The sequence below is a fragment of the Crotalus tigris genome, unplaced genomic scaffold, assembly GCF_016545835.1.
Source record: "Crotalus tigris isolate CLP2741 ecotype Arizona unplaced genomic scaffold, ASM1654583v1 scf7180000024437.13266115, whole genome shotgun sequence".
NCBI lineage: Eukaryota > Metazoa > Chordata > Lepidosauria > Squamata > Viperidae > Crotalus > Crotalus tigris.
Window position 1 is genome coordinate 12,821,039 of NW_024100606.1, and position 16,887 is coordinate 12,837,925.

At 38.0% G+C, this 16,887-nt stretch overlaps 1 protein-coding gene across 3 annotated transcripts; it reads left to right on the top strand.

Annotated features, from left to right (window-relative positions):
- Positions 1-2,466: 2,466 nt before the first annotated feature.
- On the top strand, positions 2,467-16,081 carry FBXW12 (F-box and WD repeat domain containing 12). 3 transcript variants are annotated; one of them, XM_039331507.1, is made up of 10 exons: positions 2,467-3,184; positions 4,376-4,413; positions 5,577-5,737; positions 7,372-7,493; positions 10,455-10,664; positions 11,415-11,576; positions 12,840-13,044; positions 14,336-14,508; positions 14,648-14,772; positions 15,574-16,081. In XM_039331507.1, exons 1-10 carry the CDS (start codon positions 3,092-3,094, stop codon positions 15,671-15,673), a joined length of 1,389 nt encoding a protein of 462 aa, XP_039187441.1. In that variant the 5' UTR covers positions 2,467-3,091; the 3' UTR covers positions 15,674-16,081. The 3 variants fall into 3 exon arrangements, with proteins under 3 accessions (XP_039187441.1, XP_039187440.1, XP_039187442.1); XM_039331506.1 differs by having other exon boundaries at positions 2,791-3,184; positions 14,336-14,511; XM_039331508.1 differs by having other exon boundaries at positions 3,026-3,184; positions 5,627-5,737; positions 14,336-14,511.
- The last annotated feature ends 806 nt before the right edge of the window (positions 16,082-16,887 follow it).

The window sequence follows — 16,887 nt, forward strand, 5'->3', positions numbered from 1 at the left end:
TCCACAGAAATCGTGATTGAGGATCAAAAAAATCTGTGATGAGGAGTATGAGATTTCTGTTTTGTCTGAGAAGCCCTGGCTGGAATAGCAATGGACTGAGATTGCAAATTATTGTCCACTTCTTTTCTTTTTCACCTCTTGTGTCTTTCACTTGTTTTAGCATTTTCACTTTGACATAAAAATAATAATAATAAAGTGTCTGGCAGCAGCTACCAAAGTGATCCTTCCTAGAATTTTGGAGAGGATGCACTAGGGTTACAGGAGAAGGATTTAGAAACTCCTCCATGCAGGATCTAATCCAGCGCATTCCATGCCTGCATACACACTCTGTTACATTAACAGTCAATGCCTTTCCTGTAGCCAAAACCAAGTTATAATCTTATAATCTCTTTCTATAATCTTGCGTCTTCCATTCCACATTTTCTGTGAACTATCTGATCTTGTACAGTAGGTTTATGTATGTGTGTGTGAGTGTGTGTGTGTGTGAGTGTGTGAGAGAGAGGGAGGGAGGGAACTACTACTCACCAACAGTAAAAGAAAAAAGAATATAAAATTCTTTTTATATTATACTAAGTTACTAAGAAAGGTAACTAATGGAGCTATTGTAAATCAACAAGCAATCTCTCGGCAGATTCCTCTTTTCTGCCCACGCCTTGTTGCTAAGGATGAGGGCGTGGTTTCCTGTGAGGTTACGCCCGTTACTTTCTAAACAGATCAGAACATAAATCTAGCGGAGCGCAGCCGCTCTCTAACTTAACACAAACTACATTTCCCAGAGTGCCTGCAAGTTTTGCCACGAGGAGTCACAATGAAGAGAACAGGAAAAATCAGGGTCGCCTACGAGGAAACCCGACGGAAGTGGAGGCATGGTGAGACTTAGAGGTAGTCCTCCTGGCTCTGTAAAAATACTTCCGCTTCTCACCTGCGCTCTGTTTCCTTTGTGAGAAGGCACTTGGAATGCATGCACCTCGGGTTCTCTAACAGTATTCGGGACCCTTGTGCTTTATTCTTTAGGGTTGATGCTTCCACTTCTCCCCTGCAGCAATTCAACAGATGAGGTCAGAGTTGTGAACGGCGGTGAAACCGATCTCTTTGAAAAACACCAACTTCCGCTCAAAATATTTACATAGTGGCTGGTGGGGGTGGAGGACACCGGATGCGTCCTCCTGCAGACTGCAAAAGTTGCAGCACGTTCAGCAAGAAGGCAGATACAACTACAACTACTTGCAGATGCACGATAGCCCAGGATAGGGCAGGGATTTGATCTCGCCAGAGAAGCGTGAGTGCCTCAAAAGTAAGGTCCATTCTTTACGGCCTGTCCCCGCTGTCAGGGTAGAGCAGTGTTTCTCAATCTAAGTGGCTTTAAGATCTACGGACTTCAACTGCCAGAATTCCCCAGCCAGCATGGCCATTGCTAAGAATTCTGGGAACTAAAGTTGCAACTCAAAGTTGCCCAGGTTAGGAAACGCTGCAAAGTGTGACTCAACTTTTATTATATCAATATATTTTATTTATGGGGTTTATGCTTGTTTTTATATTGATATGTACTATCTTAATTTATGGAGCTGCCCTACCACCTAGCAAAATACATTGTCCTCATTGGTAGTGACTGGGAGAATATATTAAGAACATGCAGACTGACTGATGAATAGCAATAGTATAATGTATACAGTATAATGTATTAATTTTTTTCTTGAAAATACTAGCATCTCCTCTGGGTAGCAATAACTGATTAAATCTAGTCTAGAGACATGATCTCATCCATCCACATATGATACAAAATACAATAAAGTTTACATTCCATGGTTCTCCATTGGTTTAAACTGGAAACAAAAGAAAGAACTTGTATATATTGTTTTATTATGCCTAGCATTTTGCTTGATTCCAGCAAATTATAATAAAATCATAATTAAACTCTGGGTTAGCCCACTGTGTGAACCGCCTCATTCTTATTTTTCAAAAGCATAGCTAAAGTCTCTTTTCTTCTTCTCTCAGCTAGTTTGCTGTGAGATTGAGTGACTTTCAGTTAAAAAAAACTTGATAAACTATATATTGTCTATAACAGTGATGGCAAATCTTTTAGAGACCGAGTGCCCAAACTGCAACCCAAAACCCACTTATTTATCGCCGGGTGCCAAGTGGGTGTGGTCCACTGGATGGGCATGGCTGTGATGGTCATGGCAGATTGGGTGGGTATGGCCAAGCTGGGCGTGATCACCTCAATGTTGCTCGTGGGAAGGGACGCCTGTGGGGGCCGGGCAGGGTTAAGGGAGATCCAGGGGGTCTCTGGCAGGTGGGGCGGTGGGCAGGAGGCTCGTCCTGTGGGGAGACGCAAGGCGAGGCAGGGCAGGGTGCCATTGTCACAGAGCAAGGTGAGGCAGGGGCCGGGGCAGCTGCTGCTTGACACCATCGACCCCTGCACACAGAGGCCAGATAGTGCATGGGTGCTGGGATGCATCCAGCCACGTGGAACCTCAGCGATTTAGCAGGCGGTTGGTTGAAGAGGGACGGTTGCCATCTCCGGGGCATGGCGCGGAGAGGGCTCTGAGTGCCGCCTCTGGCATGCATGCCATAGGTTCACCACCACTGGTCTATAAAGAAGTAAGATCCATCAATTTTTCTATAAAAATTACTAGGAAAGACGGTACTGTAGCATTCTTCAACCTGGATACCTTCCAGATGCATTGCAGTTGCTTTTCCCAGGCCATGTTATCTGAAATTGTAGGAGCAATAGTCTCCAGATGTTTGGCGAGTTCCAGGATAACTTTGGGTTTATTTTTACAATAAATGCTGTTTATGTTTATTTGGTATTAGAAATACGTACCTGTAAAAGTGATCTCAATTCCCTGAAAACAACTATTAAGTAATGATACACAGTAACTGAGCAAATCAGTTCCGGTCCAGTCCCCTCGGTGCAAACAATATTTTAAGTCTGCCGCTCTGATTCTTGACGGGCAGCTCAAAGGCAAGTCACGAGGCAATCCGAAGCTTTAATCCCGCCTCGACGAAATGCTCCATAGCTGCATTCGGCTGGGGCGTGGAGTAAAAAGAAACGTCTCGGTAGGCCGGTTGTGAGGACGCTGAAAGCACGATGAGCGGCGAGTCGCTGACTTTGGATTGTATTATTCATCTCTTCTCGTACTTGGAAGTACCGGATCTACTCAGAGCAGCTCAAGTGAACAAGGTACACCCGCTCCCCAATGTAGACTCCGCAGCAGAACAGGGATGGTGCGTACTTGACTAACTCACGGCGGTGAGTCAGTCATGCTCAGTACCAGTTTTCCCCAACCTGCTGCGGCTGTTGGGCATGAGATTTGCAATCCACGGATCAGGTTGCTGAAGGCTAGTATAGATCACGCTAACTTCAATCCTTTCCTTCGTATAGTCCGTTCATTTGCCAACAAGAGTGCTCTTGCCTTTTCAAGGCGGGAGGGAAAATGTCCCAAATGGACCTTACAATTCTCGAAGGAAAATGAAAGGGATTTTCGAATAGTTATTTTCGAAACAAGTCTTTATCTAGTTTAATAGAAGGGAGAAGACAGCGCGATCTTTTCTCCACCGCAAGAGCCTTTGAGTCGCTGCAGAATAGAGGAAGAAGGGAACCGGAAGTCTCACCCTTTTTAGGGAACTCAGTTGGCCGTGACGACATATCCGATTTTTGTTGGTTTACATGTTGGATCCAGTTTGAGTACTTCAACATTGCGTGCTGCGGGGGGGGGGGGGACTTTACTTCTCACTTTGGAAACCTGCTTGTCCTACATTTTATTGTCTTGAGGGCTTCAGAGCCTTTCATAGCCAGTAAAGCATTTGGCCCCACTTGACTGGATGCCAGGAATAGCTTTACCAACTGAGTTGATACCACTTGTAGGATTCTTTAAGGGTGAAATTCAATAAGGCTTTCTTATTTCTCCCTAAAGTAGCGCCTTCCTGGGAATTAGGTGTACATTGAATAAAATGGGCTTGGATCTTTGAGTAAATACAGTATGGGACTATCTTGCAGTTTTTCAAGCACTGGTTGAGTTCCTAAATTTTACTAAGCCATAGCTAATGTTGCATAACACACTAAACCACAATTTATTCAATCTCATTTGGGTTTATAGGACACACAGAACTATAAACCAGAGGGGCTGGGTTGACACAGTATATTAGGCATGTTTGGAGTTCAGTGTGTGGCATGAACCCAAGCATTATGGTTAGTTCAGCTATTGTACTTAGTAAGTATACAATGAATTGCCGTTGAGTATTAAACATGAGCCGTGTCATTATGGTTTATTCTGTCATGGTTAAATCAAATCATATTCTGTGCAAGCTGTGAATTCAAATCTTTTGGTTCAGCTGCTTCTGAAACCTGTCATTCCTTTCCTTCCCATTTTAGACATGGAATGAAGCAGCAGAGACCACCTTTCTCTGGAGGTGAGAGCAGCAAGAAATGGGAAAGTCTGGATTTCACCTGAAAATGGATGTTAGTGGATACAGAGTGTTGGATGAAGATACACTTCTTTCCAACAATTTAGTCCTGGTTGTTAGGTGGGAGGGTGAATTGTTATTTTTGCCACATCCTGCTTATGGTTTTCCCAGCGGTAGTGTTACTGGATCTCAGTTGCAAAAGTTCAATCTTGCCTGGATTTTTGTAGCCCAGATCCGTAGGCTCAGTGAGAAATGCCCAGTTGGTTTCTATATCAACAGAATGCTAGACTAGAGAGACCTCCAGTCTGAGAAAGTCTCTGTGCAGTCTTAAAAATCAGTTAATAGATGTACCTGGTAAATGCCATGAAAGTACCGTACTATAATCACATCTTTTTGCTTACTAAGCCTTAAAAGTTCCCTTTTATAAGAAAGGCTGGCCAGGTGCTGCCACCTACTGAGACTAAGCAAGCTTGATTGGTCTTGGAAACTCCATGGTAATGTCTAGATGGGAAAACTGAACCAGATGTATCAAGGGCATAATTATATTTCATATAAATATAAATATAGGACCATCATTTGAGGACCCTTCCATTTAATAGATACAGATGATGCCAAAAAGAAAAAGGCCTTCTTGGTCTTCTATTTAACAGCATTTCAGCATTTGATAAAGACTGTCTTGTTCAAAGAAATTCTCATTTTATCAAAAATGTAATTTTCATTTTAGCTCCTGAATCAGCTTATGTTTGCTATTTTTATTTCCTTAAATATGTAATTATATTTTATTGTTGTGAATCAGCCTTATGATTTTAAAGCTCCAGAAGAATATAAATGTTTAAATAATTTACAATGTGCCTATCGTAAATACTTGCATATTTGTTTATTCCACTGACTGTTAAGAAATGTAGGTGATTGCTCTATAATTGTTAGTAACTATTGAGTTCATGATATCTCTCAGTATTTACAGTACTTTAATTTCTTATTACAAATTGAGATTTGAAGAATTCAGAAATGACATTAAAATAAACCTTCTAACATTCTATTTAATCTAATAAATCATCACATTTTCAGAAGATGATTGTTAAAAATAAATAAAATTACTATTTTGTAAAGCAGATTTGGAGAAAGCAATTTACATTTCTCAGTAATAGTGCAATTGTTTATATTTATAGAAATATGTGTCTAAAAAGGTGGGCTTTCTGCAATATTTCTGTGATCCCAGGAACGCACTCTTGGAAAAAGTATTACCTTCATCGCTCAAAACTTGAATCTAAGATGACATCAGGACAACCTTCTGTTGATTATACATGTAAAGCTATAAGAGGACACAATGGTATGAGAAATGTGATAAACCACCAAAATAATCTTTTCTAGAAGAAAAAATATATTGCAATCATTTCTAATTCTCAACTTGCATTATACCATAGTTATGTGTATGGTTTGTATTCTGAAAAATAACTTCCAGTTCTGCAGTAATGGACGTGCACAGGATCCTATAAAACTCTGTGTGCATTTTTAGAAAGCAAGAATTCATAATCTGAGAAAATATGCCTGGTATATGTACCATAGTTATCAAATATTTTCCCAATCAGTAGCTTGTCAGTCCCTAGGTTTGGGGCCTCCAGGGAATTTTAAACCAGTTTTCTGGGAAATAGTTGAATCCATATCCATCCATCTATCCATCTGTCCATCCTCATACATTCATATAAGTGTAGAAACAATCTAAACCTATATAATTTCTCAAGATGGGTCTAATTCACCTCCTCCATTACTGTCATGGTTTCTGAATCTGAATGCAAATATTTGTTGGCTCAAAAAGCCTAATGAAATCATCCACTTTTACCCTGGCTGGAATGGCCTAGCAGGGCTTGGAATCAATTTTCTATTTAGGGAGTTGAGTGAGGGAAGAAAAATCAATTGCATCGGTGGATGCAATTCCACTGTTGCAATTGCACCACTGCAGACCATTCCAACAAATACATTGCAAAGGTTCTCTAAGTCAGGGCTTTTCAACCAGTGGTACGGGTATCACCTGTGGTACATTGGCACCTGGCAGGTGGTACACGACCATCCTAGAAAAGTGGTAGCGGGGGAGGGGAATGAGCTGAACCAGTGGCAGCACTGCACAAGCCTGAGCAAGAGATGGCTGAAGCTGAGGGCTGTCAGGGCTCAGCGGAAGCGCCAGGATCAGTGCATCTTCGGGGCTGTCAGAGCTCAGTGGAAGCGCCAGGATCAGTGCCGGGCTCCAGCTGAGCCCAGAAGAACCGCCTATCAGCTGGAATGTTGCAGCATCTCCAGGGTCTTGTGATTTACATTCAGATGCTTGGCAACTGATTCATATTTATGATGGTCACAGTGTCCCAGGGTCATGTGAAGTGACCAAAACCTGCTGCAACCACCCAGCAGAAGGGGGGGAATAAAAAACAAACACCCCCACCCCACCCCCGCTGCCAATCCTCAACAGGAATGCTCACAACAATTAAAACCTCGGATAGGAAGAACGCCGCAGGCAGGTGTCTTGCTCGGCTGTGCCTTGGGGGGCACGTTTTTCAGTGCTATTGTAACTCCAAACAGTCATTAAGCGAACTGTTGTAAGTCAAGGACTACCTGTACTTTATCACTTTTTTTCCTTTTTTTTTTCATCAAGTTTTTGACACTTTGCTAGGCGACTGGTGGTACTTGGATATTGCCGTATCCTAAAAGTGGTACAATGGGTGAAAAGGTTGAAAAGCCCTGCTCTTTGTATTTTATGCACTTCTACTCATTTGTGATCCAATTTTTTAAGACTGATCCAACTGCTAATATTTATAGTTGATTGTAAACCTACAGTGTATTATGCAAAGTGAAAATGCCATGGGATTGATAGTTTAGTTTTCAGAAAGAAACTGTTCTTCTGGAGCCATTGAACTAGATATGCAAGCCCCCCAATATTTTGCTTTTAAACAAAGATCTGTTGTGTTGCTGCAGGGGTGATATATGAAATGGCTTATCTATCAGAGAATGAGCATACGTTTGCAACAGGAAAAGTAAATTCCACCATATGTACCGTATCTTCTGATGGCACAGTCAGGGCATGGAATGTCCAAGAGGTAAGAAAAAGGAGCATATAGAGTAAATAACTTCAAAGATTTGCAGAGGAGAACCATAAAGACCTGGCTTTTTCCCAGGCTTCCGGCTAGTGTAGCTAATGCCCCCTTTGTTGGATGTTAGTTGATGCTGGGATGTTTTGTCTTTTTCTTTGTATCTGATTGTGTTTGATTATCTCTATTGTACTGTTTTTATTCAGTATTGTTTTTGTGTATTGCGAGCTGACAAAAGCCATTTGGAGTCAGTATCAAATTGGATAAATATATAAAATCTTTAAAAATGTTGTACATAAAAACTTAAAAAAAACAAACAAATCCAATGCATATTACTGAGCCCTTTGTTGAAAAGTTGGAGGTCTGAAGCTTCCTCTACCAGAAGATCTCTGTATCATGACACTCTTGTCCCACTTCCTGTTTTGGGAGAGTGGCTCAATAATTTCCTGTTGCTACCACCTATCTTTCAGGAGTGGCACATCTGCTGTCTACCCCTGACCCCTAATGTGCTTCCTTTCTGATGATTGAAAGGTCAAAAAGCAAATGCAGAAATAATTTTTATAGTTCCACCTCCTGGCCATGTAGCCTAAAATAATGTGAATAGAGAATTCAGCCCATTTCCCCCCCATCCCTGCTTTAGAAGTAAAACAGCTTCTAAAAATAAACAAAATAAAATATTAAAAAAACAGAAAAGAAAATGTAAAATACTCTATTCAGTTTTATGTAGTGAAATGCAAATAATCAGTGCTGTGAAAGAAAAGGTACCGTTACATCAATCATAGTCAACAGTCTTAAATTCTAAAAGAAAATATATTGGCCTGTGTAGGCCAGCAGATCATTCTTGTTGAAATGAGTGCTCTTGAGCAGAATCTCAGAGATCTCAGAAGAGATGCTGTTTACAATTGTTTTATAGATCATAAAAATATTCTAGAACAAAAGGAAACATTTTTGGATGTATCTGTAGTATGCAAACATACTATTCAGTTCCTTAACTTCTATAGACAAAAAGAACATGTGATCACCATCTACATGTTCTACACCATCTCAGCTAGCTTCTGATAAGCAAAGTCAATGGAGGAAATCTAGATTTACTTAATGACTGCAGATTTATTTAACTGTGATTTGCTTAATGTCCATGACAAAAAATGATTGTGAAATTGGGTGTGACTCACTTAACAACTATGCTGCTTAGTAGTGAAAGTTAGGATCCCAATTGTGGTCATAAAATGAGAATTGTTTATATATCTATTCTTTTACTTCAATTGGCAGGAAGTTATTGTGATTAAAAGTTGTCTTCTTATTGTTCATGAAACAGAATTCTACAATGAGTATTCATCAATGCACTTAAACAATATAGATGATTAAATTTTTGATTGCCAAAGGAACCCCTTTAATTGAATTTCACCACTGAATATAGGTTGTTTATGGGGATAATGGTGGTAAAATGAGCTTTGTGCATTGCTGGGTCAAAAATCTAAAGATAGTGAATCAGGCAAAACTGAATTTTGTTATCAAGAAGAAGGTGGATGATCTATGACAACTGATGAGTTTCAGGTAAGAAAGGCTGATAAGAGTGGTTGATGAACAATCAGCAGATCAAAAGGAAATTTCTGTCATATTGTTGCTACTCTTCCAAATTGCAAGATTTGTGCAAGATGCATCCTTTGTATGCTAATGGAAGAGATGAAAATGTCAAGAAATTTGCCAGCAAGTCATGTTATGAGAATAACGATGACTTTCTTTACTGCCTTGTGACAATTGATGACACTCAGGATCATTATTGTGTCCCAGAAATGACCCATCCATCCAGGGAATATCATCACTAAATTTAAGTTGCTTTAAAAAAATGTAAACCCTGGCTTTGGCAGGAAAACTCATGGTTAGTTTTTGGGGACTTGGATAATGCTATTCACATGGGTTTCCTGGAACCTGGCACCACTATCAACTCAGTGCTAAACTGTAACATTCAAAACTTTGAAACAGTTAAGCAGAATCCAGAAGCAAGAAATAAATTTTGCTGGAAGGTGGTAACATTAAACTTGACATCCCATCAGCCACCCAAAAGGCAATTGTAAAGTTGGAGCTCACTATCTTACCCCATCCATCATACAGCCCAGTTCTGGCACCATGTGACTACTTTTTCCCTAAATTGAAAATTTACTCTCAAGGGAATTGTTTGATCCAAATGAAGAGGTAGAAAGGACTCACCAAGGTCTGGGTAAAAGGATAAGTTAAAGAAGTTCTTTCATAACAGCTTTAAGATGCAAGTAAGAGAAAGCTGACCCACTCTATTTAACACATTCAAGAAACAGCATTAAATAACATTCCAATAACGTTCTGAAAGTGGAATGTTATTTTGAAGATGTAGTGCGAGCTATATAAACAATCTACTGTTTCTTGAAGAATGCAGCACATGAAAAATAGCTGATAAAGACATACCTGAGGCAGATAACAAAAAATCATGTGAAAGGAAATAAAGTATTACAAATCTGGATATTTAGACACTTTTTTCTCCCAAGACTGTTTTCACAACAATGCAAATTTTTAAATTCCCCGGTTTAATGGTCTTTGGGGGCATAGACATCACAACTGCGATCCAAAGGAAGTTCTTATTTTATGTGAAATGAACTAAACTCTTTTAGGAATTTTTGACCACAGCTCAGGACTTTGAAATACAATGGAAAAGTCTGACTCATTATCATGATCTAATAGAGAAATAAATTAAGTGAACAAGTTTCAACAAGATAAAAATTATTATTTTTTGCTAAATAAAATAAAAATACAGTTTTTCACCAAACAAGTGTATTGGAACAGAAACTAGATATCTTTTCATGGAAAAGTATTTCAGATTGAAAAGAATGCATGGTACATAAACTTGCAATAATGATTGCACTAACAGGAAGATGTGTTTTTTTTTTTTTTAAAAAAGTGTTAATCAGATAGAATGAATTTTCTTTTTTCTTTTATCAGGGTAAACAGATTTGGTCTAGTCCCCAACAGGAATTTCCACTAGTAAATATTATCACATTTCCTGCATTTAACCTGGCAGCTACAGCAGACACTCAGGGGACAATCACACTCTGGCATGGGACTACAGGGGAAGAGCTTTCTACTTTTTCAGTGTTATCCACATCATGCTGTATGGTAGCCTACACAATAAAGAATAATCCATTCTTAATGGTAAGTAACACACTAAAAGAGTTGATCGCCATCCTCAAGGAAACTTTCTTCTGATTGCAAAATATTTATAAAATAGGACTAAATATTTATAAAGTTATAGAACTAAAAGTAGCCTGTTTACCTGTGGCAGCTGTGTCAGTCAGAAATCAGCACCATCCCTTTTGTGTGGCCATAACATCTTGGGGCATCCATGGAGTTTGGGAAGTAGCACCTTTTTCTTACTTCACAGTTTAGCAGCATTTCCTCTAGACATGAAGCATGGGGAGTTTCCCATTGCTTGGAACTCCCACATTTCTCTTCTTAAAGCCTGGAATTTCCCCCTCTCCCTAAATGGTAAAAGTGGTCATCCTATATTCTCCATAGTTGCTTGGAAGATTAGGATTAGGTCTTTCTCAATGCGGGAAGTTTTGAAGATGCCTGATTCCTCTTGATGTGAAAAGAAACTTTAGCAAGGACGCTGAAAGGAGGCCAGGCACCAATTAGCTGCCACAATGTTACCCCGTTGGCCAGCTGTAAGAAAAATATTATTTGTAGTTCAGCGGTTGACATTCAAGGCTTTATAGAGCTGATGGAATTAGCTGATGGTCCAATTAGCTTAGCAATTTTTGTAGATACTAATTTGCCAGAAATTGGCTGTAGTAGAGTAGAGCTTTTGCTTATCTCCAGTCTGTTATTTTGAATTTTTATGAAGCAATTAGTATCTCTGAAACTCATTGTATTTTGCATACTTTTTCCTCTTCTTTGATTTAGGTGGGCACTGAAGAAGGCTCACTTTATACCTTGGCAGCAACTGATCTAAGCCAAATTTTATACAAAAAATTGTTTCAGAACTGTGGTATACAGTTGTCTTTGTGTTCACCAGATGGACAATGGATACTTGTTTGTCCTAGTGATACTGCTTTTTCACCAAAGGTATGGCTTCCATTATGATGAAATGTGTCTGTTGAGACCTAGTGGCATTGCAACAAAGCAGACAAAACCATTTGTAATTATTTCAGAAGGGCTAGCTAGGCAAAAAGCAAGAGGGATAAGAATGGCAAGGAAATAGAATTCAAGAGTCTTAACAGTTAAGAGATTCAACTCGCGGCGAGGGAGACTTTTCTTCACTGGAGGTGTGTATACAAAACATGGATGCCCATTTTTCAAGGTTACTACATAATGGATTCCTGCCGTGGTTTGGGCTTGATGACTTATAACAAAGTAATTTGCAACTGTTATGTTCTTTGACATAGGGCAGTCTTGGTGGATTTTAGAATGGCTGTAATATTTAAACTCTTTTGTTTCCTTCACATGACTAACATTCTGGATCTGATTGTTACTGCTTCTACCCAGCTGTTCTTTCTGAGAAAACATTTGTGAAATGCAGCCACAAAATTGATCGCAGCTAATACAGACTGAGGACAGTTACAGTAGCAAAATTATGGTTTTACTGTTTTGTGCTGCATTGTATGTCATCCTGAGAGTTTTGGCTCTGACTTATTAAATGCGTAAATAAAATAAGCATTTGTGTTTGCTCCATGTTTATTCTTTGCCTTTCTTTAATAAGTTGCTAAAGAAAACTAAGAACTTGAAATTTGTCTAATTAGTTTTTTGGTTCTAGTAGACATTATTCTGTTCAGATTTTTCTAACAAATTGGTAATCTGCCTGTAGCAGATCTTGTATATCAAAGTTTCACCTGTAGATAGTAGCCTAGGTTCAAAGAATGGTATTTCTAACTTTATGGTAAGGTTTGCATTTTTCAAATGGGAAAAATGGGAACAAGTTTCAAAAATCATGTATGATGCATTCAAATAAGATGGGTCAGGTATTAGAAGCTGTGGATTATAAGCAGATCAAAGGCTCAACTCCCAGCATTTTAGAAAGGTTTAGAAAGGATTTCTTGGAAAGTTGTTGCCAAGCAATATAAACCAGATGCTGGTAACCAGGTGCTTTCTCAAGCATTTGAACTGTAATTCCCATCGGATATGCTGGCTAGAGCTGAATGTAGATACACCATTTTTTTTATCTCATGGATAGACAGTCCTGAGATAAATCAATGTCCCTAGTTGGGACAAAAAGTTTAATATATTGACATATATTTTTGAATAAAGTTCAAAAGTTGCACTATTTCTAAAAAGTATAAAATAAATTTTTGGATCCCAACTTATTGGTATGATTTTATTTTTGCGTATCAGGTATTTAACACACTTTATGCAACTCAACCAGAAGATGATGATTTGATGCTATCTAGTCCTTTACCTATTATAAATCATTGTGATGTGATGTGCTGGTTACCAGCAGAATCAGCAAGAATTGCCATTTTGCACAAAAATGAGATGTTCCACATTGATAGCTTTGATATAGTAATTGAGAAGTCTAAATGCAAAAAGAATGTAACAGGTAGGTTTCATCAAGTTGTTGAGTAATTTTAGAAGTGCCACTGGATATTTAAAATGTGCTGAACCATAATGGAGAAAAATATAAAATGTTTTGTCAGACAGTAACATTATTAAGACTAAATATATCCAAATAGTAGCTTTTTACTATTTTTGACAACAATATATCCAAAGTTTTTCTATACAAACATACAGGTGTCATTTCTAATCCCTGAATAATATTCTGGAGAAAATCCTTTCTGACAGCTTTTAGAGTTTCTTAGATTACATAATCTTCTAAAATGACTTACTCTATTTGAAGTTCTGTAGAAATCTAGAGCCTTTAATTCCTTTTGAGTATTCATTCTTTGTTATTTGAAATACTCATACCCTACTTTGCTACCACAGTCTCCTGGAATATTTACAAAAAGGAAATATATGATAGTTGGAGTGGACAAAATGGTAAAAGAAATATAAATTATATTGGTTGGTTGAATTGCCTAGAAGATTGGTAATATACAGATTCTAAATTAATAGTTGGCAATCTAGTGCATATGATAGTTGGAATGGAGAGAAAGATAAAATAACTATGGCTGATAATTGGTTGAATTGCCTAGATGGTTGGTAATATACAGATTCTAATGACTTGCAATTTGTTGTAAACTGCCCAGAGTTACGTTGCAGTGAAATGGGCAGCAAACAAATTTAATAAATAAAATAAATAAAATTCATTTATTTATTACCAGGCTGTCCTGTCCTTGGTTAAGCTTTTCCTTTTCCTTTTATTTCTTTCAATTTTTATTGTTCTTATTACTTTCAGTTAAAATAAGCTTAGATTTGCTCACTAATGGTTGCCTAAATGCCTATGATACAGCCCCAGCTGCTGGTATGGACTCTCTTGGTGCAGCCCTATGTCCCAAGTGTAGAGACTCTGGTGAGTGGTAGCCACCAAGATGTCTTTGGAGGAATGAGTCCCATTGCTCATGCTATGCCAGAAGACTGGGTGACTTTGGGCCTGTCCCTCTCAGCCCAATTTGCCTCACAGAGTTTTTGTCGTGGGGAAAATAGCACTATTGGATATGTTCATTGCCTTGAGTTATTTATAAAAACAATAAAGGCAAGATGTAAATAAAATTAATAAAATAATGTTATCAAGTGAAATTATCTTCCCATCTTTGATGTTATTTGGCAGTGTCAGGATTGCAATTCTTAGAACTCCTAATCAATATAACAAAGAACTTTTGGGTGAAATAGAATACAGATTTTGATTGTTTATATGATAGAAGAATGAGTGTTATATTCTTTTTATGCAAAAGCTCAACAGGTTGCAAGCTTCACACTGCCAGCCCATCAGCAGATGACAAATATGAAAGGATTTGGCAAACAAACCCTTCTTATAGCAGCTGGACCAGAACTGACAGTATACTCTCTGAATGGGACTGTATTGATGGCTTTCAAGGATCATCATAAAATTATTACATCTATTTGGGTGGTATAGTGACTCTTCCTCATTTACAGACATTTTAGTCTATTATTTTGCTAAAAAAAAAAAACCTGAGTAGTTGTTACTTTCTGCTCTGCATAAGTATTAGGCATATTTAACTAAACAACTTTCCATCCTACCCCAGGATCCTTTTCATGTTGTGACATCTTCCATGGACCTTTCACTCCGTGTGTACTCCTGGAAAAATAACAAATCCTCTTTGTTGACAAGTTGTTATCATTTATTGGGAGGATCTCACAGATGGTCAAGGTAAGTTTCATCTTTTAAAAACTGTTATGGTTTGTTGCCATTTTAACGGCCTAGTGACAGTGTGAACATTTCATTTAATATTTTTTAAATGTGATTATAGTATTGAGCACCCACTGGCAATTTATCTTGTTCAGGACTCCCGTATAACTAGTTGACAGTTTCTCCTGCCTGAACTTGTCTATTTAAGATGTAGCAGAGAAGTCTTTTGTGTATTCATGCAGGCTTTCTGCACAGAAAAATTCCTCCATTCGTCCCCAAGTTGTTACATGCAGATTGAAATTTTCCTTTTCTTATTCAGCTTTCAAACCTCATCTGACCCTTTCAGGCTGATTAGAGAATATTTTAACCTGATTTGCTCATTATTAGCCATGATGTTCTCTTTAAAAGGTGGATTAAAAATGTTTAATTTCTTATTGTATATCTCAAACGGGGTGTGGGAGATCCGCTTTTCCTTTTATGGTGATACCTACTCACCAATTTATCCAAGCATTAGCAGGTTAATAGCTTTGATATGTCAAGTAATCTCTGTATATTTTTAAATTCTTTTAACATTTTTTTTATAATCACAAGTATTTGTATCTGAAGACCACAGATAAACTTTCCAATTGCAAATTACAGAATCAAGTGTAGTGCATCATGCAATGAGCCAACTGATGTAGGCTTTGGAGTATATCTCAGCCTGCAATGAAATATTCTGTTCCATGTAAAACCTGGGTCCATAGTTTGATTTCTTGTACTTTACATATTGATTTCAATCTGACTTGTTTAACTAAGTACAACGCAAATATTTCATTCACATAGTGGCTTCAGATCTGTGACATGCGATGATGTCAGTATTGTTGGAATAGTGGCTGGAATTGATGGCAAAGACATTTTAAGAGCATATTCTTTTCATCTGTAAGAGTTCTGTGCACTTCTGTTTCACTCTAAATCTTATCCACCAAGTTGTCCAACTCAAGTGACAATAGAAGCATGATTGAAACCACTACAACTAATTGACTGAAGTGATCAATTACCTTTTCAATAACCAATTTGACTAAATTCCACTTGACATGAAAAAGACCTACAAGAGCTTTGTTTAGCTTTATTAAATATACCTTATACCTTAGATGTGTGTGTATAATTTTACATTCTGTGTTTACATATGCTTGTTTTGCTTTGTTTTTCCATTAATAAATGCTACTTTCTAAAAGTTATGTCTGAATATACAGTATAAATTATACTCTCCAAGATTTTTGTTCATTGTGGAAAAATACTTCCTAGGCTAAGTGTCATTATAAATAAATAGATAACCTGTTTGCTGCATGAACAATGTGTATTTCAAAAATCATTTCATAGGGATCACCAAAGGTTATGTACTAGAGGTAGATATATTTTGTAGTGTTAAAGAAATTCTAATTTAATAATTGCATATATTGAACAGGATCATCCAGAAAACAATATGGAATTCTTTCCAAATCTTTAACACCAGTGATATTAGGAGATGTTGTTTTTTTAACATAGCAAAGTAACACGCTGTGCCTACGTGCAGACATATTGCTTCTGTTATGGGTAAGAATCTAGTCAGAGATATGAGAAACTGTATGAACAATAATTTAATAGGTACAAGAGGCAGGCCAGTCAAGGGGGGCGGGGGGTTGTGGGAGGAAAAAAGTTCCAAGATTCTATCTGAAGTGGCTTGCTGTGTGTATCACTTTTAGTTTTTGTGTGTGTTTTTTTTAAAACTGGGAACTTATTTTTATAGTTTAAGATTATGCTTTTTATCCTTAATGGCATTTTCAGTCACTTTCTGAAATTTGCTTGGCTCTTATTCCTTGAGTTTACCAGCTATGTGAGCTTGAAAAGAGGTGCTTATGTTTCCTGTGTTTCTGTTCTCCTCTTGTTTGCACGTTTATATTCTGCACTGGGAACCATGAGTCGGGCTGAATGAACCAGGAGGCGAGAGACTTAGAATGGAGCAGTTGACAACATTTCAAGACACTGTCCAATTGTCTTTCCCAGAAGAATACATTGGGAGAAACAAATTTGGGATTCTTTTTTCTCCCTGGCTTGATTCAGCCCATTTTTACTGTTTTTGTTTGTTTTTGCAGGATGGGGTGAGAGGAATCTGGTTCT